The 24,344-nt window shown below is 51.2% G+C and overlaps 1 protein-coding gene across 4 annotated transcripts in view; it reads left to right on the top strand.

The window, feature by feature from the left end:
- The window catches only part of Cabin1 (calcineurin binding protein 1), a 123,485-nt gene that overhangs the window by 58,990 nt on the left and 40,151 nt on the right, over nt 1-24,344 (top strand). For 2 of the 4 annotated variants that reach the window (XM_045132012.1, XM_045132011.1), the window contains exons 27-30: nt 6,984-7,166; nt 8,713-8,895; nt 10,540-10,871; nt 22,155-22,268. In XM_045132012.1, the coding sequence (XP_044987947.1) occupies nt 6,984-7,166; nt 8,713-8,895; nt 10,540-10,871; nt 22,155-22,268 (812 nt within the window). The remainder of the gene's footprint in view (nt 1-6,983; nt 7,167-8,712; nt 8,896-10,539; nt 10,872-22,154; nt 22,269-24,344) is intronic. The other 2 variants (XM_045132014.1, XM_045132013.1) reach the window with 1 other exon arrangement.

The raw sequence follows: 24,344 nt of genomic DNA, 5'->3' as shown, positions 1-24,344 counted from the left end.
GTGCGGTCTTACGGTCGGCCCTGAATCACTGGTGGCTCTGTGGTTTCCTCACGTTGAAGCATTGAGAGGTTATTAACACATTAGGTAGTAAATACCTATTCGCTCAAGTCAGTCCTCAGTTTTCATAATAAGCACAGTTGGGATTCCACCAAACTGGCAATTCCTTTAGGCTCAGAGCCAGTCACTTGGGAGTCAGAGAGCTGGTGGGGCAGCCTGCCAGTGAGTGAAATCATCCTGGCTAGGCTTGCTTCCTGGAGCTTGCTGCAGGACATGCTGCTCAGCTTGCTGTGGGCTGGCCCTGGCCTGCCATCTTCTGGAGGCTCCGAGGCCTCTCAAGCATTGCCCAAGCCATCGAGCCTCTCTGTCAGGGCCAGAGTGAGTGCAGCAGGGCAGAGGACATTTTGGCCTGTTAGTCAAGCGCTGCACCAGTAAGCCAGGCTGCTGTGGGGATCCCAAAGTCAGAAGCAGAGGAAGGGAGACAGTGACTTTTGTGTTAGAACACAGGAAGTCTAGCTGGATGTGGAGGTGCCTGCCACTCATCCCAGCACTTGGGAGGCTGAGGTAGGAGGATCGCTGGGAGGTTAAGCCCAGCCCGGGCTGGAGAGAGGCCCTGCCTCAGAACAAACAAGTGACATGTGAAGTAGAGCCTTTAAGGCTGCAAGATCGTTTGGCCAAGTTTACCTAGCTTGTAAATGTAGGTCTGGCATTGCAGGAATGTGGACCTGAGACCCCAGAGTTCCTCCTGTGGTTTTGTAAGACTCCCGGAAGTTGGGGTCTCTGTTGCCACTCCTCCCTTTCTACAGGGCAGGGAAGAGGCTGCTTGGCCTCGCCAGAGGGAGAAGTGCTCCTTTCACGCTGGTGACTTGAGTTTGGAATGTCTTTTGAGTACAGCAGTTCTGTCCTCCTGGGCTTGAAAGTGATGAAAGAGGGTGTCCATTCAGCTCCCTGCTCTCCAGCTTGAGATCTCATCCGTGCACCAAGTCCCATTCTTTTTTTTGTGTTGTTCATTATTTATTTATTTATTTGAGAGCGACAGACAGAGCGAGAAAGGCAGATAGGTAGAGAGAGAGAGAATGGGCGCGCCAGGGCCTCCAGCCACTACAAACGAACTCCAGACGTGTGCGCCCCCTTGTGCATCTGGCTAACGTGGGTCCTGGGGAATCGAGCCTTAAACCGGGGTCCTTAGGCTTCACAGGTAAATGCTTAACCGCTAAGCCATCTCTCCAGCCCTTTTCTTTTTTTTTTTCAAGATAGGATCTTACTCTGGTCCAGACTGACCTGGGATTCCCTATGCAGTCTCAGGGTGGCCTTGAACTCACAGTGATCCTCCTACCTGTGCCTCTGGAGTGCTGGGATTAAAGGTGTGCGCCACCAGGCCCGGCCAAGTCCCATTCTTAAAATGAACCCATCAGTCACTGGCAGCGGACATTGCTACAGCAGCTATGAAGGAAGGGCTGTGCACGTGCCCTGTGCTGTCCTCAGAGCCCGGTGTTCTGAGTCCTTGGTCAAGAGGCCAGAGCAGCAGGGCAGGCATTGGAGCCCAGACCTGTGCCCAGTGGGGTGCACCTGCACCCCTGCAGCGTGGCCTCCGCAAGACAGCTGAGACGACGACGGGTGGTAAGGTTGAGGCATCACTGATGAGTCCTGGGCAGCCTCAGACATCATTATGAATGGTCGGGCTTTCTGCGGTGCTAGGCACCAGCTCATGCCTGTGTGTGCTAGCCTATGTGGTCATTATGGCAGCTCTGCAGAGCAAACCTGTGTTCTCGCAGCTCTACACACAGGAAGTCAAGTTCAGAGACTGGTGGCCACATGTCTGGGCCGTCTGAGGAGGACGTGGACGCGGCATATTTCACCTCTGGCTGCCAGGCTTTCCACTGTGTGCAAACAATTCCATTTGGCTCTTGCAGGGACTGAGACTCCCCAGCATTATCTAGTAGACACTCATAATATCAGCCCAGATTGGGTTTCTTTTTGTTTTCTTTCTTTCTTTCTTTCTTTCTTTTTTTGGTAGGGTCTCACTCTAACCCAGGCTGACCTGGAATTCACTAGGTAATCTCAGGGTGGCCTTGAACTCATGGTGATCCTCCTACCTCTGCCTCTCGAGTGCTGAGATTAAAGGCGTGCGCCACCATGCCCGGCCTAGATTGGATTTCCTGTGAGACTCTCCACTGTGAGACTGACCTGAGGGGACATGAAGGGCAGGCACAACTGGTGTGTGACATAGAGGGACTTGAATTGGGCTGTTTGGTTCCTAGTTCACTTTCAGACTGTTTTACTCCTTACTCATTTATTATTTCAGTGTAGGCTTACCTTAGAGCTAGCAAGATGCGTCTGTGATCACAGCTTCCTGTACTGCTTCACAGCCTCTCGGCTTTTGTGCTTTTGTTATTCATTTTCCTTTTACATATGTTCCAAGCTCACAATCCATTGTTGCTGTTTTCTTCTTTTTTTGATGAGAGAGAGAGAATTGGTGTGCCAGGGCCTCCAGCCCCTGCAGTGGGGCTCCAGACGCATGTGCCACCTTGTGCACATGTGCGACCTTGCGCACTTGCATCACCTTGTGTGTCTGCCTTACATGGGACCTGGAGAGTGGAACCTGGGTCCTTAAGCTTCACAGGCAAGCAAGTGTCTTAACCGCCAAACCATCTCTCCAGCCAGCCCTGTTCTTGTTATTTTTGAAACAGGGTCTTGCTCTCCTGTGCCTCCTCAGTGCTGAGATTACAGGCATACACCACCACATCTGGCAACAGGATCTTCTATATTTACCATTATGATGGCCATTTCTATCAGTTTGTCTGTATAGATCCAGGTTTCTGTCTAGGTTTTATGTTCACCATAATAATTCTTGTAACTCAAATTTACTGGTAACCAATCTACTCATGTTTTGCCTATCTGAAAAAAAAACCTTTGTTATTCTTGCCCTTTAGAAAAAAAGAATTTTTTGTTGGTCTGGGAGATGGCTCAGCATGTAGCAGAGCTTGCTGTATATGCATGAGAATCAGAGATGATCCCCATACCCACATTTAGCAGTTAAAGGCACTTGCTTGCAAAGCTTGCCAGCCTGTGTTCAAATCCACAGCTATCCACATAAAACCATATGCACAAAGTGACACAGGGGTCTGGTATTCATTTGAAGTGGTAAAAGGTCCTGGTGCCCATCCATACATGGCCAGACACAGGTGCAAATAAATAAATTATAAAATGCCAGGCATGGCCGTACATGGTAAAAACCCCACTGTTGAGGAAGTGGGAGACAGGAGGGTTTTTGGGGCTCCTGCAGCCAGTCTAAGAAACAGTGAGCCCCAGATTCAGTGAGACTTTGCTTCAAGGAAAATAAGACAGAAGAACAATAGAGGAGGACACTGTATAGTCTCTGCATGGATGCACACTGAGTACAGACGCACCACGCACTGAACACGTGCTCATGGTGCTCCACACATCCACTCCTCACACTGCACACGTGCTCGTGGCACACCACACACCCACTCCACACACTGCACACGTGCTCGTGGTACACCACACGCCCACTCCACACACTGCACACGTGCTCGTGGTACACCACACGCCCACTCCACACACTGCACACGTGCTCGTGGTACACCACACGTCCACTCCACACACTGCACACGTGCTCATGGTACACCACACGTCCACAGTACATACTATATATTTAGAAAGGAAAGATGGGCGGAGGGAGGACAAATTAATTTGTGTTGACTTTTTTCCTTTATGGACACTTTAAAGAGATTGTCTGAATTGCATAGTTTCTGGTATTTGACTGTAGTTCTCTTTTAATTTTTATTAATTTATTCATTTACTTATGTATTTATGAGCAGAGAGGGAAGGGGGATGTTGTGGTTTGATTCAGGTATCCCCCATAAACTTAGGTGTTCTGAATGCTAGGTTCCCAGCTGATAGATATTTGAGAATTAATGCCTCCTGGAGCGAGTGTATTGTTGGGGGCGGGCTTATGGGCTTTATAGCCAGTTTCCCCATGCCAGTGTTTGGCACGCCCTCCTGTTGCTGTGGTCCACCTTATGTTGGCCAGCGGGTGATGTCCACCCTCTGCTCATGCCATCGTTTTCCCCTGCCATCGTGGAGCTTCCCCTTGAGCCTGTAAGCCAAAATAAATCTCTTTTTCCCAGAAGCTGCTCTTGGTTGGGTGATTTCTACCATCATTGCAAACCTGACTGCAACAGGGGAGTATAGATGCTCCAGAGCCTCCTGCCACTATGCAAAAACTCCAGACGCATGCAGTACTTTGTGCATCTGGGTTCTGCGGAATCACACCTGGAACAGGAGGCTTTGCAAGCACGTGCCTTTAACCGCTGAACCATCTAACAGCGCTGGCTGTAATTACTAATGTTGTCCTTTGTAGGACATTATCTGGTTGTCCTTTGTAGTTGTGGACACTTGGTCTTCGCAGGTCCTTGATGACTGGTTGTCTTGCACTGCTTTGGGCCCCTTCTCAGTCATCATGTCTCCAGGTTTTGCGATGCAGGAGGTCAGAGCCAGGGCTTTGCGTGTGTTTTCAGTGACTGTGCCTGCAACTAGGTCCTCTCTTCTCACCTGTTCTCTGTGACTCCAAATAGTAGGTCAGGTCATTCAGAACAGATGCTCTCTTTTGGCCCCTACTTCACCCTTCATTTTGCTTGTTACTTGGATTATTTCTACTGACCTAATTTCAAACTTTTCTTATTCTTCGAGGTAGGGTCTCACTCAAGCCCAGGCTGACCTGGGATTCTCTACATGGTCTCAGGGTGGCCTCACACTCACAGTGATCCTCCTACCTCTGTCTCCGGGTGCTGAGGTTAGAGGTGTGTTCCACTACTCCTGGCTAATTTCAAAATTTAATCTCCTATCCCAGCTAGTCTGCTGAGAAGCCTGGCAGGAGCCTTATCTCTGGTTTTTTTTTGTTTTTTTTTTTTTTTGTTGTTGTTGTTTTGTTTCTAGCATCCCTATTTGACTCTGTTTATAATTTTCATCTCACTCTTGAAATCCACCATGTTTGTGGATGCTATTGGGTTTTCCACCACATTCTGAACATTCTAGTTGTATTTATGAAGCATACTGATCTTAGTTATGTTAAATTCCCCATCAGGTAGTACTGATATCTGGGGCATTACTGATTCTCATTCTGTTGATTGCTTTATCTCTTGATAACATACTTTTTTCTTCTTCCTTGGTGCATGAGTATGTCCTGTAATTTTTGTATTTTCACAGTGACACCAGATACTTTGTGTAGTGCCAAAGCAGCCAGTGGGCCGCCTCCTCGCACTTCCTGGCCTTTGTTTGTTTGTTTTGTTTTGTTTTTCAAGGTAGGGTTTTACTCTAGCCCGTACTAACCTGGAATTCACTGTCTAGTCTCAGGGTGGCCTCAAACTCATGGTTATCCTCCTAACTCTGCCTCTCTCTCAAGGGCTAGGATTAAAGGCGTGTGCCACCAGCCTGGCTGCTTCCTGGCCTTTGAGCTGGGTTGGAATCTGTTGTTGCCTCGGTTAGTTTTTCAGTGCTTCTTATTTCTCCTGTTTTGTGCTGAGAATAGAACAGCGTGCCGTCAGACTTGTGTCAGTGTTTGAGTAGTTCCCTGTGTGCCGCAGGCCGGAGTGCACCTGAGGGAGGCTCCTCCTGCCCGTCCTTGGCCCTCTGCAGTCAGCCGCTCTGCTTGCTCATGGGTACTTGCTAGCCTGTGGATCCAGCCTCGACTTAGGGAGGCCCTGTGTCTGTCTCAGGGCTGCAGCATTCTTCATAAGCCTGTTCCTCCTCAGTGGTGGGTTTTCTGCCTTCGGGAAGAAGAGTCTCTCCTCTCCCCTAAACCAGGACGAGTCTCTCCTCTTCCCCAGTCCAGGAAGCAGCAGGTTTGCTGTCCTTTTCCCACAGCTGAAAGCTTTGTCCCTTAGGGGTGAAGGGTCCTGTGAGCGTCAGATCTTTTCCAGCACCACCCCTCCCTCACCTTCACTGCCAGGCCTCTCTAAGCCCCCTCCCTGCCCTACCCCTTGTCTTTCTTCCAGAATGCCCATGGAGCCCTGAGTAGAGCAGCCAGGGAGTACTTGTTTGTTTCTGAGACTCCTGGGAATCTGGACTCTTCATTCCAGACCACACACCTGGCCATTAACAACAATTAAATACATTAGCTAAATTCTTTGCCACTTCTGTTCCCCGTATATATATGATATATAGCATATATACATAGATATGACAGCAACATGACATAAAGGTGGCTACTATGTATCTCTTCCCAACTCCACATCCACCTCTAGCATGCTAGTAGCTTGAATTTGGCTATGGTGGGATTTCCTCACAGTACACACTGCTCATCAGGGCTTATTTCTCTGGTGGGATTTCCTCACAGTACGCACTGCTCATCAGGGCTTATTTCTCTGGTGGGATTTCCTCACAGTACACACTGCTCATCAGGGCTTATTTCTCTGGTGGGATTTCCTCACAGTACACACTGCTCATCAGGGCTTATTTCTCTGGTGGGATTTCCCCATAGTACACACTGCTCATCAGGGCTTATTTCTCTGGTGGGATTTCCCCATAGTACACACTGCTCATCAGGGCTTATTTCTCTGGTGGGATTTCCCCATAGTACACACTGCTCATCAGGGCTTATTTCTCTGGTGGGATTTCCTCACAGTACACACTGCTCATCAGGGCTTAGTTCTCTGGTGGGATTTCCCCACAGTACACACTGCTCATCAGGGCTTATTTCCCTAGCAGCTGGTTGCTGGAGTATTTGTCACACCACCACCACTTGGGGAGAACCCAAGAAGGTTGACATGGTGATAAAGAGCCTGTGGTGAGTGGCTCAGGGGCCTCCAGGATGAGTTAGATTCAGCAGGATCACAGTGGGTATATGGAGGTCACCTCCACTGTAGGGCAGCCCACAGGCCACACAGGAGCCTTGCCCTGGGAGGCCCCTCCATGCTGGCAGTGGTGTGAGTCATGCTCTTTCCTTCTCTCCCTCCTTCCTTCAGACCGAAGCCAGGACAGCACAGCTGTGGCACTCTCGGACTCCAGCTCGACACAGGACTTCTTTCACGAGCCCACGAGCTCGCTGGAGGGCTCTCGGAAGCCCTTCACAGAGAAGAGGCTGTCTGGGTTCAGTGCCCAAGCAGGGCCAACTGGTAAAGACCTTCTGGTGGCCACAGAAGAAAGAGGTAGGAAGCCCAGCCTGGTGGATTGGATGTGTTTGGCTGTCCTGGGGTAGTCTAGGCAGGGCTGAGGACACGGGCCCAGGAGGTGCTGAGGCCTGGCTGACTGGTCCTCATGCTTCTTGCTTCTACCCTGGGAGGAGCTCTGTGTGCTGGGCCTCTTTTGTCCCATGGGGTGGGAAGGACCTGAGTGCTCACCCCCAGGGATGTTAAGGATTAAACAGGGCAGCCCCTGAAGGTACTGGCACAGAGCCTGTTATACCCAACCTGCTTAGTGACCCCCACAGCCCAGTCTGGGAAAGCCCTGTCCACGATGTGCTGTGTCCTGTTTCCCTTGGTAAATGGTTATTGGAAAAAGCCCTAGGGCTGTAAATGTCACTTCTTTTCAGTCTGAATTACATTAGGCTTCTTGGGAGATCTCCCTCTTTTGGCCCAGAGCCTTGATCTAAGCCTAGGATACACTCAACTCCCTGGAGGTCCACAGGTCTTCTTTGTAGCAGTCAGTATACAGAGCCCACCTCTGAGCTGGCAGGAAGGCTACAGCCAGGCAAGGGCATTCTTGGTGCCATGCACAGGCTACAGCTGGTTAATCATCTTGAAAGCTTTCCCACCCTTGGCAGAGTCACATACACTTGAAACAACCAGACCCATGTCCAGTGGTCCTGGACCAGACACTGCCTTCTCACTTGTCCTCTCAACCACCCCCAGCACCCACATAAAATGCCAGATATGGCAGTGTACTCAGAACTGGGGAGGCATACATGGGTGGATCCCCAGGGCTCGCTGACTAGCTTGTTTAGCCCAATCAGCTTGGCTCCGTGAGAGACCATCTCAAAAAGTAACATACGGTGGGACATGTCTTTAATCCATCACTGGAAAGGCTGAAGTAGGAGGATCACCATGAGCTCAAGGCCAGCCTGAACTGCAGAGTGAGTTTTAGGCTAGCCTGGACTAGAGTGAGACCTTGCCTCAAAACAACAACAATAAAACCCAAAAAGGTAATGTGCAGAGCAATCAAGTGGACCTTTGGTCTCCACATGCATGTGCACACATGTGCATTTGCACACACACATCAACATGCATACACACATACACACACCCCACATACATATACACACAAAAGAAGAGAGCAAGAGAGTTGGGGTAGAATGAGAGATCATCACAGTGGCTGGCAGCCCTGAAATGACCTGAATTTCCTGGTAATGCAGCGGTACTTTAATGATGAAATGATGGGGAGTGTCCTGCGCCCACTCCCAGAACACAGCTCCAGGTGCCGACTGCTCCTCCAGACTTGGCCCTGGTCAGTCTGTGGCATGCCTTCCCCCGACTCCCAGTAGACAGATAGCAGCCCTGGGCAATATGTCTATGGGGGATCCCTTCCCTTCCTCCTTCCCTGTCTTCCCCTTTCCTTCCTTCCTCCCACCCTTCCTTCCTTCCCTTCTTTCTTTGTTATTGTTGTTTTGAAGTCAGGTCTCACTCTAGCCCCAGTTGACCTGGAACTCACTCCGAAGCCCAGGCTAGCATCAAACTCACAGCATTCTCCCTACCTCAGCTTCCCGAGTGCCGCTCCTTTTTCCACACACCACCCTAGGATGGGGACGCCCAGGAGAGGCAGCGGTGAGAAGAGTGCTGAAGGCTGTGAGCATGTGGTTAAGGCCGGGGGACAAGCTACGCGCATGTCTGGAAAAAGGACCGGCAGTGAAAAAGAGATCGTCAGAGAAGCCTGGGATAGCAGGTGGCTGAGGGAAACAGAGTGACTGTGGAGTGGTTTCCTTAACAAAAAGTCAGTCCTCCTTGCCACATGGCTCGTGTTGGTCCAGGGTTTGGAATGAGGACAACTTGGAGGGGGAGGGTTAGTCCTTGTCCCCTTGGCCCTGACTCAGCAGGCAGCAGCTGCCTGCAGGCCTCTCCTGTAGTACAAAGAAGGTGGAGAAGGATCCTCCCAGATAGGCTGCTTTCAGGATAGGTGGTACAGACTGTGCTTTTAACCTCCTCCAGACAGGCTGTACAAGGTAGGCCAAACTCTTGAGTGCTCAGGATCCACAGGCCAGAGGTCTCCCTCCTGGTCCAGACAGCCTCCTCCCTAGGCAGCCAAGGGGCCCACGCCTCAGGCACACTAGAGGTCACCTAGTCACTGTCATTCTGGGTCCTAATCCTGTGCTCTACCATGCTGCCTGGCTCTGCGGGTCCCCAGAGGAGTAGGGCAATGGGAAGCACTTACAAAGGACATTGGCAAGCTCTCAGCTGAGGTGTGTGCTGCCAGTAAAGTGCACCCTGCCTTGTCCTGGCTGCGTGGCGGTGGCAACGATGCCCGCCCTCTACAAGCTACCTGCTCATGTCTCAAGGTAGGACAGCCTATGTCTCCCTCAGCAAGTTGGAGCCAGAGCTGAACTTGGAACTGCTTTCTCCATCCTCTGGACCCTCTGCAGAGTGCTAGCTGCGACGACCTCCTGTTTTCATAGGACAGGAGCCCACATGGTCACCAAGGTTTCAGCCAGTGGAGGCAGAACCATTGTCTCCACCGAGTCTCCCACTGCTGTGTCTAGTGTCCATCTATAGGATGCACCCACCCAGCTGTCCATCAGTTCACTGAGGGGGTGTCTGTCACTAACAAAATGCTACATGGGGGGGAGGGCTGGAAGGATGGCTTAGTGGTTAAGGCGCTTGCCTGCAAAACCGAAGGACCCAGGTTAAATTCCTCAGGACCCATGTAAAGCCAGATGGACAAGTTAGTGCCCGCATCTGTAGTTCATTTGTAGTAGTTAGAGACTCTGGCACACTTGTTCTCCACCACCACCCCCATTCATAAATGAATAAATAAAATATTTAACAAATACTACACTGGGCCTGGAGAGATGGCGTAGTGGTTAAGGTGCTTGCCTGCAAAGCCCAATGTTTGACTCTCTGGGTCCCATGTGATGCAAGCACACAAGGTTGCACATGTATCCACGATGGTGTACACATCTGGAGTTTGATTACAGTGGCTGGAGGCCTTGGCATGCTAATTTTCTATCTTTTACTCACTTACTCTCTGATTAAAAAAAATAATAATAAAGGGCTGGAGAGATGGCTTAGCAGTTAAGGCACTTGCCTACAAAGCCAAAGGACCCATGTTTGATCCCTCTCCAGGTCCCACATAAGCCAGACTCAAAGGTGAGGCAAGCGCAAGGTCACACATGCCCCCTGGATGGCGCAAGTGTCTGTAATTAGATTTCAGTGGCTGAGTCCCTGGAGCACCAATTCTCTCTCTCTGTCTCTCTCTCTGTCTCTCTGTCTGTCTGTCTCTCTCTCTCTTGCTGTCACTAAAAATGAAACATAGTAGCAATAATACAAGGACTGAGCTCAGAAGTCAGTGACTTTCTTTTCCTTCCCCACTTAGGAAAAACTGAGGAGTCCTCGGAGAGCACAGAGGGCTTCCGGACTGCAGAACAAGGGGCTCAGAAGCCTGTAGTCGACCTCCCAGCCTCCATTTGCATCCCCAGCAAGCCTCCAGTGTCCACACCTGCTTTGTGGGAGGGGAAGAAGAGAGGTGACCTACTAGGGGAGCCAGTGGCCTTCCCCCAGGGGCTTCCAGCAGGAGCTGAAGAGCAGCGGCAGTTCCTCACGGAGCAGTGCATCTCCTCCTTCCGCCTGTGCCTGAGCCGCTTCCCCCAGCACTACAAGAGTCTCTACCGCCTGGCCTTCCTCTACACCTACAGCAAGACCCACCGGGTGAGCAGGGCCTAAGTGAGGGCGTGGAGCTTCTTCCCAGGCAGGCTGGAGCTGTGGGACAGGGCTTGAGCGGTACACCTGGGAAAGATGAAAAAGAGAGCTGCAGAAACAGGGCCAGTCCAAAGGGGGAACCGGCATGCTCGGGACCACCGCCAGAACCCTGTCCACAGCTTCTGCTCCACAGGCTTGGGTGAGGAGCTGAGGAGGCTCTTACTGAAAAGCAGCAGCTGTGCTAGAGGCCCAAGGTCCGTGGGCTTCCCAGCCAAACCCCTTCTGCTGGCTCTGAGCACTTGTGGAGGGCTGGGCTGGCCTTCTCTTCTTTCAGCCCACCCTTACTCAGGAGGGATTTGTCAGTGGGAGGCAGAGGAGAGGCATGCGAGCCCAGCCGTCGCCATTGTGACTAGTGCCGCAGAGAAGCGTGACAGCTGTGCAGAGGGCGCGGGGTGCTGCTGTGGCTTCGTGAAGGCTGAGGCTGTGCTGGAGCAGAGGGTGGTGGCAGGCAGGAGGAAAGGGAGAGGGTCCGTCCAGGTCCAGCAGCTCAGGAAAGTGTATGGCTAGGGGTCTCGGGACTGGAGTGGGCAGGTGAGCCGGGTGACCTTTGGCGTTTTACTGTGAGACCCGTCTTTGTCTTGCTCTCCCTGTTCTGCCAGATTGTCTTTTCCTCCCCATTCTAGCCCCTACCACTTTCTCTGTGGTCGAAGAATCTGGAAGGACTGTTGGCCCAAGAGATTGACCTTGGCTGGTTATATCACAACTCTGGGGCCTGGGTTCAGGGCCATGAAGTGTTACGCCTTGTCCCCAAGGAGACTGACATACTCGTGTGGCTTGGCCTGTTGTGAGAGGTAGAATTGGCCACAGCAGGCTTGGGAGGGAGGAGGCCCTGTCACCCTTGAGGACTTGGTCTTGTGTGGGTGGGGTGTGTGCTAGCAAAGGACAGCGGACCGCGGCAGCCTGGCTTCTCGACCTCCAGTGCGGCTGCAGCACCACTCACTGCCTGGCCTGCCCTTGGCTGCTCAGAAGCTAGATGTTATTAAACCTCAGCCATTACATGTCCTCCCCGCGAAAGTGTCTACCCACATCCCACTGCTTTGGGAACTTTCTTCCCTTCCTACTTTGGGAGTGGAGAGACCAGCATCACCATCCACTCCTCGTCCTGCCCCATGTGGCTGTGCAGCCTCGCAGCGGTCTCAGCCGAGACCGTGACACAGCGCTTCCCAGCTGAGCCTCGGCCCTCCCGTGCTCCCTGCTGCTGCCCCGTGCCTTCCCGAGAGCAGCTGGAGTGGAGTGGAGGGGCAAGACGGCAGGGTTAGCACCTGTGCAAGGGAGGAGGAGGAGGAGGATGCAGGATCGGGTGGGAGGAGAGCTTGAGTTTCGACGCAGGCTCCATGAAGCCAGGATCAGTTTCCCTGTCCTGCTAGAAGTTTATTTTGTTTTCTTTTGACCCCAAGGAAACCAGTGAACAGGGAGTGCTTAGCACCAACCTGGCACAGGCCACAGTGGTGACAGCTTGTCTCCCTTGATCAATGAGGACTATCATAGTAGAAAAGTGTACTTGTGTCAAAATTAAAATAAAAGAGCCGGGCATGATGGCACATGCCTTTAATCCCAGCACTCGGTGGGGGGGGGGGGCAGAGGTGGGAAGAGCACCTTGAGTTCAAGGTCACCCTGAGATTACATAGTGAATTCCAGGTCAGCCTGGGCTAGAGCAAGACCCTACCTCAAAAAAGAAAGAAAAAATTTAAATACAAATCAGTGCCGTATCAGTATGTTTATCTTTTCCTCCCTTCCTTCCTTCCTTCCTTCCTTCCATTTTGGTCGCTCTTTGGTGGTCTGAGAGGTGGGTGGGTCTGGTCGGCCCCAGCCCTCCCCTTCAGTTGACAGGTTCTCTGCTCTTCTGTTACTACATTCCTGGCTAAGGCCCCTTGTGGGGTCTGACACTGGGGATGGAATGTTGACCTGAGTCTCGAGAGCCTCCTTCTGGGGCGGGTGCTCCTGCCTCACTACCAGACCCCTACTGCCAGGCCTGTATAGGGTCAGGTTCGCCTCATGGTCTCCAGGGTGCTAATCATGCCCTAGACCCAGGGTGGATGCCTGTGCTGCCTCCCACTGCTTATTCTGTGGGTTTTATCCAGAGACCTTTACGGAGCATCAGTTGCCACCCACCGTTTAGAGGGCAGGTTATTAGTGCTGAGCCCTACTTAAGCCCAAGTTCATACCTTCCTGGTGCTACTCGGGGCTTACCTCTGTTCCAGGCATGGTTCCTGGCTGCCAGCTCTGCTGGAGCCACCCGTCCTGAGTCTGGGAGCACAGCTCTTTGTAGCTGAATGACTCGGAACCATTAACTGGCACTGACTGCTTTCCACACAGCTGTCTGGTAGCAAACACTCCCCACTGTGTGTGTGACAACAGCACATTTCTTTTAATATGCCTGTAGGCTTAATGGTGGCATTTTCCTGTTGCTGTCTTATGGCTTAACGGCCACCTGCAGGGTCAGGTGTCCATGTGTTCAGCAGGAGCCAGCAGGCGGAGTGGGGGCGGGCTGACTGGCCCCTGACCCCTTAGGTCTGTCACACACCCTCAGGTGAGGCAGCATTGTGTCATTGCTTCACTGGGGTGCTGGGGTAGGAAACGCCTCCGTTCAGACCCAGGCTCTCTTGCTGGGAACTCTTGAAGACTCAGGGGTTTTCTGTTGAATGAGAATGATGGTGATATGCATGTAGAGTCGTGATAATAAGGTGAGCCAACAGCCCTCCCAGCAAGACCTGCTTCCTCTGTTTCTGCATCTCCATGACTCCTGGCCTCCGCCAGGCCGTCTAAGGACACTCCCCGGGCTGCCCTCCCACCCGAGTCTGGCTTTGCTGTGTGGGGACCAGGCAAGGTGGGCTCATTCTGAGCTGCACTGAAGGCCAAGGAGTCCAAGCCCTTAGGGCTGCTGGACAGAAGATTACATATGCTGATAGCCACCGTCACTCATCTTCAGGATCAGGCTCCAAGAAGACATCAGGGTGTTGGGCTGTCACTTTACCCTCCAACAAAGCAGGCTCTCTGAGCCCACGTGGGCAGCCCAGGCCAAGAGGGCATGCGACAGCAGGACACCTCATGTTTCTGGCTTCATTGAAAAGGTCTTGGGCTGAGGAGATGGCTCAGTGGTTAGAGGCATTTGTTTGCAAAGCCTGCTGGCCCAGGTTCACTTCCTCAGTGTCCATGTAAAGCCATGTACACACAGTGGTGTGTGCGGCTATAGTGTGTTTGCTATGGCAGGATACCTGGTGTACTCATTCTCTCTCCTTAAAAATATAAATTAAAAAATTGTTTTTTTAAGTATTTTGAGGTAGAGTTTCACTCTAGCCCAGGTTGACGTGGAATTCACTATGTAGTCTCAGGGTAGCCTCAAACTCAAGGCAGTCCTCCTATCTCTGCCTTCTGAGTGCTGGGATTAAAGGTGTACACCACCACACCCAGCTTTTTAAAACTATTAAAAATAAGAAGAGGTCTGGAAGAAGGAGGAGGCCTGGCCTCACCTTCCTGTTGTCCTGGAACACCTACTGGCCCTTAGTGATTCCCCAGACCTGAATCAGACAGTGAGGTCCTCAGCCATGAGGAGCTCAGAGGGAGAGGCTTGGAGGTAGATGGCATGGCTAGCATGCCCGTCTTGAGCCAGGACTGGATAGGAACCCGTGAGGGAGAAGGAGTGCTGTGCCTTCGACCAGCCATAGCTGATGGAGCAGATGGCCTGTTAGAGCCTTGGCCTTTGGTGGTCAACATTTGATGACCCCACAGAGCACAAAGCCAGGAAATAAATGCATCTCCCTCCTGAGACAACCCCAGGAATAATGGGAATGTTCCCTTTCAGTCTTTTTTTTTTTTTTAAATACTATTTATTTTCCTGAGGCAGAGTCTCACTGTAGCCCAGGATGACCTGGAGCCCTTTTTTTTTTTTTTTCTTGTGGATTTTTTTGAGGGAGGAGGTAGTTGATTGGTGAGTGAACCATTGTTACCGACTGTGACAGAAAAGAGCCCCGTGGGGCAGAGGTCTAGGTAGAGCACATTATCCTGGCCATCCGTACAGCAGTGGTAAATGATGCCTGGGATCAGATCTCCCTCTCTTCCTTCTCTGTCTTGGGAACCCAGGGATGGTAACCCTGTTTTCCCATCTTTGACCAGCAGGCATTATCAAACCCCACCCCAAGGCTTAGCTTCCTGTGCTAAGAGGAAGTCTAAGGGACTCCCAGTAATTGGCAGTCAGTCTGAAATGTGGTGTATAAAGATGATTGATGGCAGTGTGGTGGAATTTAGCAGGCAGACATGGAAATTGAGATAAGCCCTAAGGACATGGTCTAGCATGCTTGGCTGGCCCTGTTAAGCTGAAGCTTGGCACATGGGCCTTGCAAGCAGCCCAGGCAACCCTGTGCTATCCTCACGGCCCTCTTTGTGCCTTTAGGCTTGTGTGTGGAGGCTTCAGCTTGCCTTGTGTTCCCACAAATACCTGTCATATCTCTCCTGTGGGCTCCTGACTGGGCTCATCATCCTAGGGTTGCTGTGAACAAGTCAGCCCATGTCTCTGCCTCTGTGGGGCTGTTGGAGAAGAGGGAGCAGACAGCAAAGCCACTGGTGAGGAGGCTGTTAGAGGTGGCAGTGGAGCTGTGGGTCACAGTTGTGGGGACTGTGTGTGTGCCGAACAAAGTGTCCAGGCCAAGGAGCCAAGGTGGGAGCTGAGTTAAGTGAGCATGAGCAGCCATGGATCAGGAGAGCACAAGGAGGAAATGAGCTGCCGTGTAGCTGGGCAAGCTGAGGCGCAGATCCGCCCTCACTCTGAGGAAGATGTCCCCAAAGGTTTCAAGCAGAGGACATCAATCCTTTGCTCCTGTTTCGAACAGGGATGGTTCAGATGATGTGATCAGGGAGAGGGGCACTGCGGGGCTTGCATGTTTCTAGGATTCTTTTTCCTGCCTCAGCACACCTTAACCCTCTGCCCGCTCTGTCAGAGTAGGGTCTGTGCACAGGCCACAGAGCCCAAAATGTATGGCATCATGTGGCCCCATGGGTTTTTTTCATTTCTAAAGACATTGTGACAGGTTGCCCAAGACTTGAGGGAAAGCTGGCCATGACAGCTGCTCTCGGTGGCTGGCTCACAACATGCCCAGGCGGTTTTGCAACATGACTTGCCGTTTGTGTGGGCAAGGAGAGTGTGGGCCTTGATGTCTCTCTGGTCTGGAATGCCAAGCCCAGCTCTGCCACTTCCTGGCCCTGGTCCTGGAAGCTTGGGCAAGCTCTTGAGCCTCTCTCAGTGTTGGTTTCCTCATTGGTAAACTGGTGGGTGTATACCTGTTAAGGAATTGTGGTGCTGTGGTCAGACTGGGCGCCAATGTCACCTCACCTCACCTCACCTCACCTTCAGAGACGTGACGGTGAATCTGCAGGGTCTCTTCCTCTGGTGAAGGCACAGCAAGGGCCCCACAGTCTCCCATCAGAATAGCACTCATCAAACGCCTGACAAGCTGCAGCTCCTGCCTGGGCCTCCCATCAGCCTTTGAGCACTTTGCGCTTAGCCATGAATCTGAGCTCCTGTTCTCTCTTTGGCGGCCTGGAGACCACTGGGAAATGTGGTCTCCACCCGAACACAGGGGCTGAGTCTCCACAGACCAAGCTATAATCCAGGTCTGGTTGGGCAGCAAGTACTTTCTGATGTCCTAGCAAGCTCATGAGCCAGGGGAGAATATAGGTCCCCAGCCCACAACCACAGAGGCCTTCAGCATCTCAGCCTGGGAGGCAGTCTCCTCCTTTATACCCTGGCACCAGTGCTCCCTTCTCATGTCCTTGGATTTCTGGAAGCGGTGGCTCCTGCAGAGATGCTTCTTCTAGCCGTGTTCTCCTTCCCACTTCCGAATGCTGCTGCTTTACCAGTCATTGCACACTACTAACTGGTCCCTCTGGAGCCCTAGAAGCACTTTAAGGTAATCTTTCCCAAACCTTTGTATCACAGACCAGATTTATGCCCTGGGTCACCTGGAGTCACTTACACAGGAGAGAAAGCTGCCCCCCAACCCTTCTGAACCCTTGTCTTATGCAAGCCATAACCAAGATGCTACCTTTTGCAGTCGGCCTTGACCTTCTCAGACTGGGTCAGAGGCAGGTTTCCTCTATGCCCATCCTTCAATGGTCAGGTGGTCTCACCTGTTAGAAGTACAGGCGAGGCTTGGGGTTGAGGTCAGGGGTAGAGCACTAGCTTAGCATGCCTGAGGTATTAATCAATCCCAGCTCTGCAATAATAATAATAGTAATAAAAATAATAACAATAGTAATAATAATGTAATAGATGGGCAGGCATAGTAGTGCGTGCCTATAATCCCAGCACCTAGGATGGAAGTATACAGCTCAGTGGTAGAGTGCTTTCCTTCTCTGTTTGATTCGGGTGTCCCATCAACTTAGATCTTCTGAATGCAAGGTCCCAGCTGACAGAGATTTGCGAATTAATGCCTCCTAGAGGCATGTATTGTTGGGGGTAGGCTTATGGGTGTTATAGCCAGTTTCCCTTGGCAGTTTTTGGCACACTCTCCTATTTCTGTTGACCACTTTATGTTGGTCAGGAGATGATGTCCATCCTCTGTTCATGCCATCATTTTCCCCTGCCATCATGGAGCTATCCCTTGAGCCTGTAAGCCAAAATAAACCATCCCCCCCCCAAAAAAAAAAGCTGCTCTTGGTCAGGTGATTTCTGCCAACAATGCAAACCTGACTGCAACAGTAAAGTGGTACCAAGAGTGGTATTGCTGCTAGACACCTAACTGTGTGGCTTTGGCCTTTTGGAGCTGATTTCAAGAGGAATGTGGAAGGATTTGAAACCTTGGCCTAAGAGATGCCTTGCAGTGCTGTAAGTACAGCTTGATTGACTATTCTGGTCAGAGTTGAAAGACATGAATGCAGTAAGAACTATGAACTCTGAAGTTTGGCTTATGAGGGTGAGAAAGAGCTTTGCCTGGACTGGGCTAGAAGCAGTTTGTGTGAGAGGTTTTCTGTTATGCCTGTGTCCTGAGAACTTGTGCGGGGTTGCATTGTGTAGAAATGGATGGCTGTGAGTGGAGGGACATGGCACAGAAAAAAAATGAAATCTTTGGGCTGAAACTTCTGCCCATTCAGATGCAACTATATGAGAGATTATAACATTTGAGATTGGATCAGCTGACTTGCACTAGGGCAACAGGAAGAATGTAGACTCCTTTGAAGGGGCCTGAGTGCTCAAAGAGTGTCCTGTTCTTCAAAGTCTGCTTTATTTCCCCCTGGATTAACAAATTGGCATCCCACCTGGTATTGTGGAGTATAAGAAGTGCAGAAAAGAGAGGGTTATTGAACTTGCAACACGGTCTTGTGTTTTGGAAATGGCCATGGGCAGTGTGAATCAGGTTTGCTGGATGCCTGCATGGAAACCCTATGGAGCCATGAAGATGAACCATGGATTGCAGTGGAGATGCTGGGGACCATGAGATGCTAAGGAAAGCTGCTGGCCCTGGATGAAGTTTTCCAGGACTGTGAGTAGCCTGGCTGGAGGGGTGGAATTAGAACTCCAGAGACTTGTTGCTGGTTAGAATTATTGGACTTGGAGATTTGTCACAGACTAGAGCTGTTGGACTTGAAGCTACAGAGTTCGGTATTTGCCCTGGTTGTTTTAAATCTTGCGTTGGTTGAATATTTCTTTGCTATGCCCAATGCCATTGTTTTCAGTGTGAATGTTTATTGTGTGCCATTATTGGTTGTGAGGGATTTTTTTTTTTTTTCTTGGTATTATGGCTCAGTCAAAAGACCTTGGATTATGGGGATGTTTGAACATTATTATGATTGATAAAAACTATGGGAACTTTTAAAGTTGGAAGAATGCATTGTGTTTTTACGTGGATATCAGTTTATGGGGGCCAGGGGCAGAATGTGGTGGTTTGATTCAGGTGTCCCCAATAAATTTAGGTGTTCTGAATGCTAGGTTCCCAGCTGATGGAGATTTGGGAATTAACGCCTCCTAAAGGCCATGTGTTGTTGAGGGCAATCATATGGGTATTATAGCAGGTTTCTCTTGCCAGTTTTTGGCACATTCTCCTGTTTCTGTTGAACATTTTATGTTGACCATGGGGTGGTAAACACCCTCTGTTCATACCATCGTTTCCCCTGCCATCATGGAGCTTTTCCTTGAGTCTGTAAGCCAAAACAAACCTTCCCCGCCCCCCCCCCCAAAGCTGTTCTTGGTTGGGTGATTTCTGCTAGCAATGTGAACCTGACTGCAACACCTACTATGTGCAAAACCGTGGGTTCAGTCCCTATCACTGAAGGGGAAAAGTGTTATCCTATCCTATGCCCTCTTCTGTAAATGCCCACCCACAGCGATTGAACAGGCATGGGCATGACCCAAAATAAGCCTCTAAGCTTTCCCTCATGGGAGACACTGAAGAAGTTGACATTTGGGCTGGAGAGATGGCTTAGTGGTTAAGCGCTTGCCTGTGAAGCCTAAGGACCCCGTTTGAGGCTTAATTCCCCAGGACCCACATTAGCCAGATGCACAAGGGGCGCACACGTCTGGAGTTCTTTTGCTGTTTCTAGAGGCCCTGGAGTGCCCATTCTCCCTATCTATCTATCTATCTATCTATCTATCTATCTATCTATCTATCTATCTATCTATCTGCCTCTTTCTCTGTCACTCTCAAAGAAAGAAAGAAAGAAAGAAAGAAAGAAAGAAAGAAAGAAAGAAAGAAAGAAGCTGGCATTCCCTGGGGTATTGGATGAGCACTGCTGTGTGCAGGTCTCTCTCCTGGGCCTCTTGCTTTTTCTCCTCACAGCCTTGACGTCCACTGGGCTGATCTTGGCCTTTATTCCTTTGAGTTAAGTGTATGGACCTGCCTTGTCTCTCAGCTCCCAGTTCCCTTGTGGTTGCCTGGGGACTTGATGGGATATGGAGGGGAAGGCGATAGGCTGGGTGGGTCTTGGAACCAGCTCGGAAGGTTCCTAAGTGCGGGCCGAGGAATCAGGTCCTCAGAACCTAGCTGCTGAGCCTCGCAGTGCACTTGGATGCGGACCCCCATGCCTGGAGTTCCGAAGTTTAGACATGACTCCATGACTGGGTGCTTTACTTTGCTCTGGGACTGTGGAGCAGTGTGGGCTCTGTTTCTGATCTGAGGGCCTAGCTCAGGGGTCTGACTGAACACTATGCTATCCTGGTAGCCCATCTTCTGTTTCTAGTGAGGCAAGTCGGAACCCCACCCTTTCGCCATGAAGGGATAGAGCCCTTAGCTCTTAGCCCTGGAAAGGCCTATGAATGAGTATTGGACGGGAAAGTATCTTAGCAGACAGTGGCTGCCTCAGGGTTCACTCATACAGCAGCTAAGCCTCCATGGTCTCCACATCGTCCTGGTGGAATTTGTTGTTCGAGAGTTTTCGTACTTTAATTTTTTAAAAAAATATTTTGCTTTTATTGTTTATTTATTTACTGAGAGAGGGAGAGAGAGGGAATGTGTGTGTCTACCCACCAGGGCCTCTTGCCACTGCAAACAAACTTCAGATGCATGCACCACTTTTTGTACCTGGCTTTACGTGAGTACTGAGGAGTTGAACCTGGTCAACAGCCTTTTAAGCAAGTGCCTTCAACTGCTGAACCATCTCTCCAATCTTTTTCTCTCCATCATCCCCCTCTCTTTTTCTCAAGGCAGGGTCTCACTCTAGCCCCAGGCTAGCCTTGAATACATGATGATCCTTCTACCTCAGCAAAGGCATGTGCCAACATACCGGGCTTCCTCGTCTCATCACGCCCATCCCCCCGCCCCCCGCCCCCCGCCAGGTAGGGTCTCACTGTAGCTCAGGCTGATCTAGAATTTACTATGTAGTCTCGGGCTGGCCTCCAACTCATAGTGATCCTCCTACCTCTGCCTCCCGAGTGCTGGCATTAAAGGTGTGCGCCACCACGCCCAGCCTGCTTGTCTCATTTTTAACAAACACAGTTGGAGTTGATCTTGTGCCTGTTCTTAGTATGTCAGGCTCATGTCACAATAGGCCTCAAGACCCAAAGTGGGCTCAGCTAGAGCCACCTATACCTCCTAGGCTTCCAAGGGCCATGTGAACAGAGCACCCTCTGTCCCAACAGAGGCTAGTTGTGCCCTCCTGGCATGCTGGGCTGCCATGGCTTTCTTGCCCCTAACTGCATATTAGGTAAGATCAGACAAGACTATAGTTGTGCTTGGCCAGAACAGTCTCGACTTTCTGGGACCTTAGCCTTCAGGAAGCCATTCTCAGAGCCAGGCCTAGTCTTGCAGAAACTGGCCGTAAAACCAGTGCTGAGCTGACTTCCAGCCTTTGCCTGGAAAGAGGCTCTTTTCCATGAGAACATGGGGCAGCCTGCTGTTTCTGCCTCAGGTGTGTACTTGTACTCCAGGAATGTGTACCTGAGGCTCACCTGTGCCCATCCCTAGGGGACCTTCATTCCTGTGTGTCCTCACCCAAGGCTGCAGCGTCCTGCTCAGCGCTGGGGAGCAGCCTGCAAGGTGCTCAGAGGCTGGCCGCGTGCTTTGTGCTTGCTGCCTGATGTGGCCGTGGGAGAGTGCAGTGGGTGCAGGTGGGACAGGCTCACAGGGGAGAGGTGAGGGCATTGGGAGCGGCTGGGATGTGAGGTGAGAAGGGCTGAGTCCAGAGATGAGCTAGGGGCTCGAGAAGGGAGAACTGAATGGCCAGACAGGGTGGGTGCTGTAGGGAAGGATGGAGGGTCTAGAGCCAGTTCTGCCCCTCACTGAAGGATGACAGCTGGGGGTGTGCCAGGGCCCGGTTCCTGCTGCACAGCCACGGTAGTGTCTGAGGAGCTAGGCTGGCTCTCCTCTCCCCTGCCTCACAACCCTACCTGGGTCCCACCAGGAAGCACCACTGTCAGGAGAGCTTGCAGCCCGGTCATGAGTCTCAGCAGTGCACCACTGCCTGTTGGATTCATAAGGGGTGAGGGGTCCCCAGTAGCAGCTTTGGGTCTGCATAGCAGCTTTGCAGGGTTGGGCAAGGTAAAGGGCCACCCTGTGTCACACCTTATGCAGTCTGAGGCCACATTCCTGAGTTAGCTGTAGTGGGCAAGAAATCAGTTCCAGAACTCGTTCCACAGCCCAGTGATCAAAGCCCTTGGCGAGAGCCTCCTGCAGCTTTAGGATCGGTGTGTGCAGACCTGTTATTGCAGCTTGCCAGTGCAGCCAGGAAGGAGAGGACCACCTGCCTTCCCATGGGCGCCCAGAGCAGCCCACACACTCACTTCCAACCTACTTCTTGTTTCCCCAGAACCTCCAGTGGGCCCGCGATGTGTTGCTAGGCAGCAGTATCCCGTGGCAACAACTGCAGCACATGCCGGCACAGGGGCTCTTCTGTGAGAGGAACAAGACCAATTTCTTCAACGTGAGTACTTTGCCTTGTTTTCTGAGACTGCTTGCTGCCGCTGCCTCTCACTGAAAGCATGTGAACTGACTCCCTGGGCAGGTATTTGCAGCCACAGGTTTGCGACAAGCAGAGCAGTGTAGGTGAGAGTATGCAAGAGTGACATGGGGCTGTGGCTGTCACTGCTGGCAAGTCACTGCCCTCTCTGGGCACTGGATTGCCCTCTGCAGGATGAAACCCAGATAAGTTTGATACGTCCTCTGATGTCCCAAGTGTTCGCAGACCATGCGGGCAGTAGTGAGGGGCCCCAAGCGTGTTATGTCCTCATGTCCCAAGTGTTCGGGGATCAAGTGGGCAGTGGTGAGGGGCCCCAAGCTTGTTGATACGTCCTCTGATGTCCCAAGTGTTCGGGGATCAAGTGGGCAGTGGTCAGGGGCCCCAAGCTTGTTGATATGTCCTCTGATGTCCCAAGTGTTCAGGGATCATGGAGCAGTGGTCAGGGGCCCCGAGCTTGTTGATATGTCCTCCCATTTCCCAAGTGTTTGGGGATCATGGAGCAGTGTTGAGGGGCTCCAAGCTTGTTGATATGTCCTCTGATGTCCCAAGTGTTTGGGGACCATGGGTCAGTGGTAAAGGGCTCCAAGCTCGTTGTTCTGCCAACCCCCCCCCCCCCCCCAGTGGAGCAGCTTCACCTCTCCTTTTAGCTGATTTTACTACTTAAAAAATAAGTTTGTGGCTGGGCACAGTGCCACAAGCCTTTAATCCCAACAGTCAGAAGGCAGAGGTAGGAGGATTGCTTCCAGGCCACCCTAAAACTACATAGTGAATTACAGGTCAGCCTGGGCAGGGGAGTGTACTAGAAGCTGGTGCTTGAGGTGCCTGGTAGGCAGGGCCCTCATGAGAGCCAGCCAGTGTCCAGTTCCTGGTTTTCCTTTCTCCTAGGCTGACTTTGAGGGTAGCAAGGCCTCACGCCCCTGAGATGCTCTCTGGCTGTGGTAGCTTTAGACAGTACATGGGGCACTGAGGGTTTGCTGTGAAGGAGAAGCACCCTCCCCGCCCACATCCCCAGAGCATGGTCAGTGCCCCACCACGGGCGCTGCTGTGCCACGTGTCTTCCTGATGGCCACTTGCCATTACCCAGTGTGCACAGACGCACACAAAGAACAAGAAGTATGAAGCATGTTTCTATCTGTTATGGCGCTGCGAAGGGAGCCCAGGGCTTTTTTTGTTTGTTTGTTTTTGTTTTTGTTTTTTGAGGTAGGGTCTCACTGTAGCCAAGGATGACATGGAATTTACTATGGCGTCTCAGGGTAGCCTCGAACTCTTAGTGATCCTCCTACCTCTGCCTCCTACGTGCTGGGATTAAAGGTGTGTGCCACCACATTCGGCTTTACTTTTTTTGTTTTTTTGAGGTAGGGTTTCACTCTATCCCAGGCTGACCTAGAATTCACTATGTAGTCTCGGGGTGACCTCAAACTCAGGCAGTCTTCCTACTTTAACCTCAGTTTGTCAAGTGTTGAGATTAAAGGTGTGAACTACCATGCCTGGCTTGAGATAGGATCTAACTGTATAGCCTAAATTGGCCTCAAATTTGCAATGTTCCAAGTGCTACATTACAGATATACTCCCATGTGCTTAGCCTTGATCAGTATTTATTTAAAAAAAAAAACAAAAAACTGGGGCTGGAGGGATAGCCTGGCAGTTAAGGCACTTGCCTGCAAAGCCAAAGGACCCAGGTTCAATTCCCCAGGTCCCACAGAAGGCAGATGCACAAGGTAACACATGTGTCTAGAGTTCGTTTACAGTGACTACAGGCCCTGGCATGTCCATTCTGTCCCTCTCTCTCTCCCCCTCTTTCTCTCACAAATAAATAAATAAATAAATGGGGTTTTAAGAAATATTTTATAAGCTGGGCGTGGTGGTGCACGCCTTTAATCCCAGCACTCAGGAGGCAGAGGTAGGAGGATCAACGTGAGTTCGAGGCCACCCTGAGACTACATAGTGAATTCCAGGTCAGCCTGAGCCAGAGTGAGACCCTACCTCGAAAAACCAAAAAAAAAAAAGAAAAAAAAGAAATATTTTTTACCTTATTCATTT

Source organism: Jaculus jaculus, chromosome 13 (genome assembly GCF_020740685.1).
Source record: "Jaculus jaculus isolate mJacJac1 chromosome 13, mJacJac1.mat.Y.cur, whole genome shotgun sequence".
Classification (NCBI taxonomy): domain Eukaryota; kingdom Metazoa; phylum Chordata; class Mammalia; order Rodentia; family Dipodidae; genus Jaculus; species Jaculus jaculus.
Note: the sequence above shows the minus strand (reverse complement) of the source record. Positions and strands in the feature narration are given on the sequence as shown.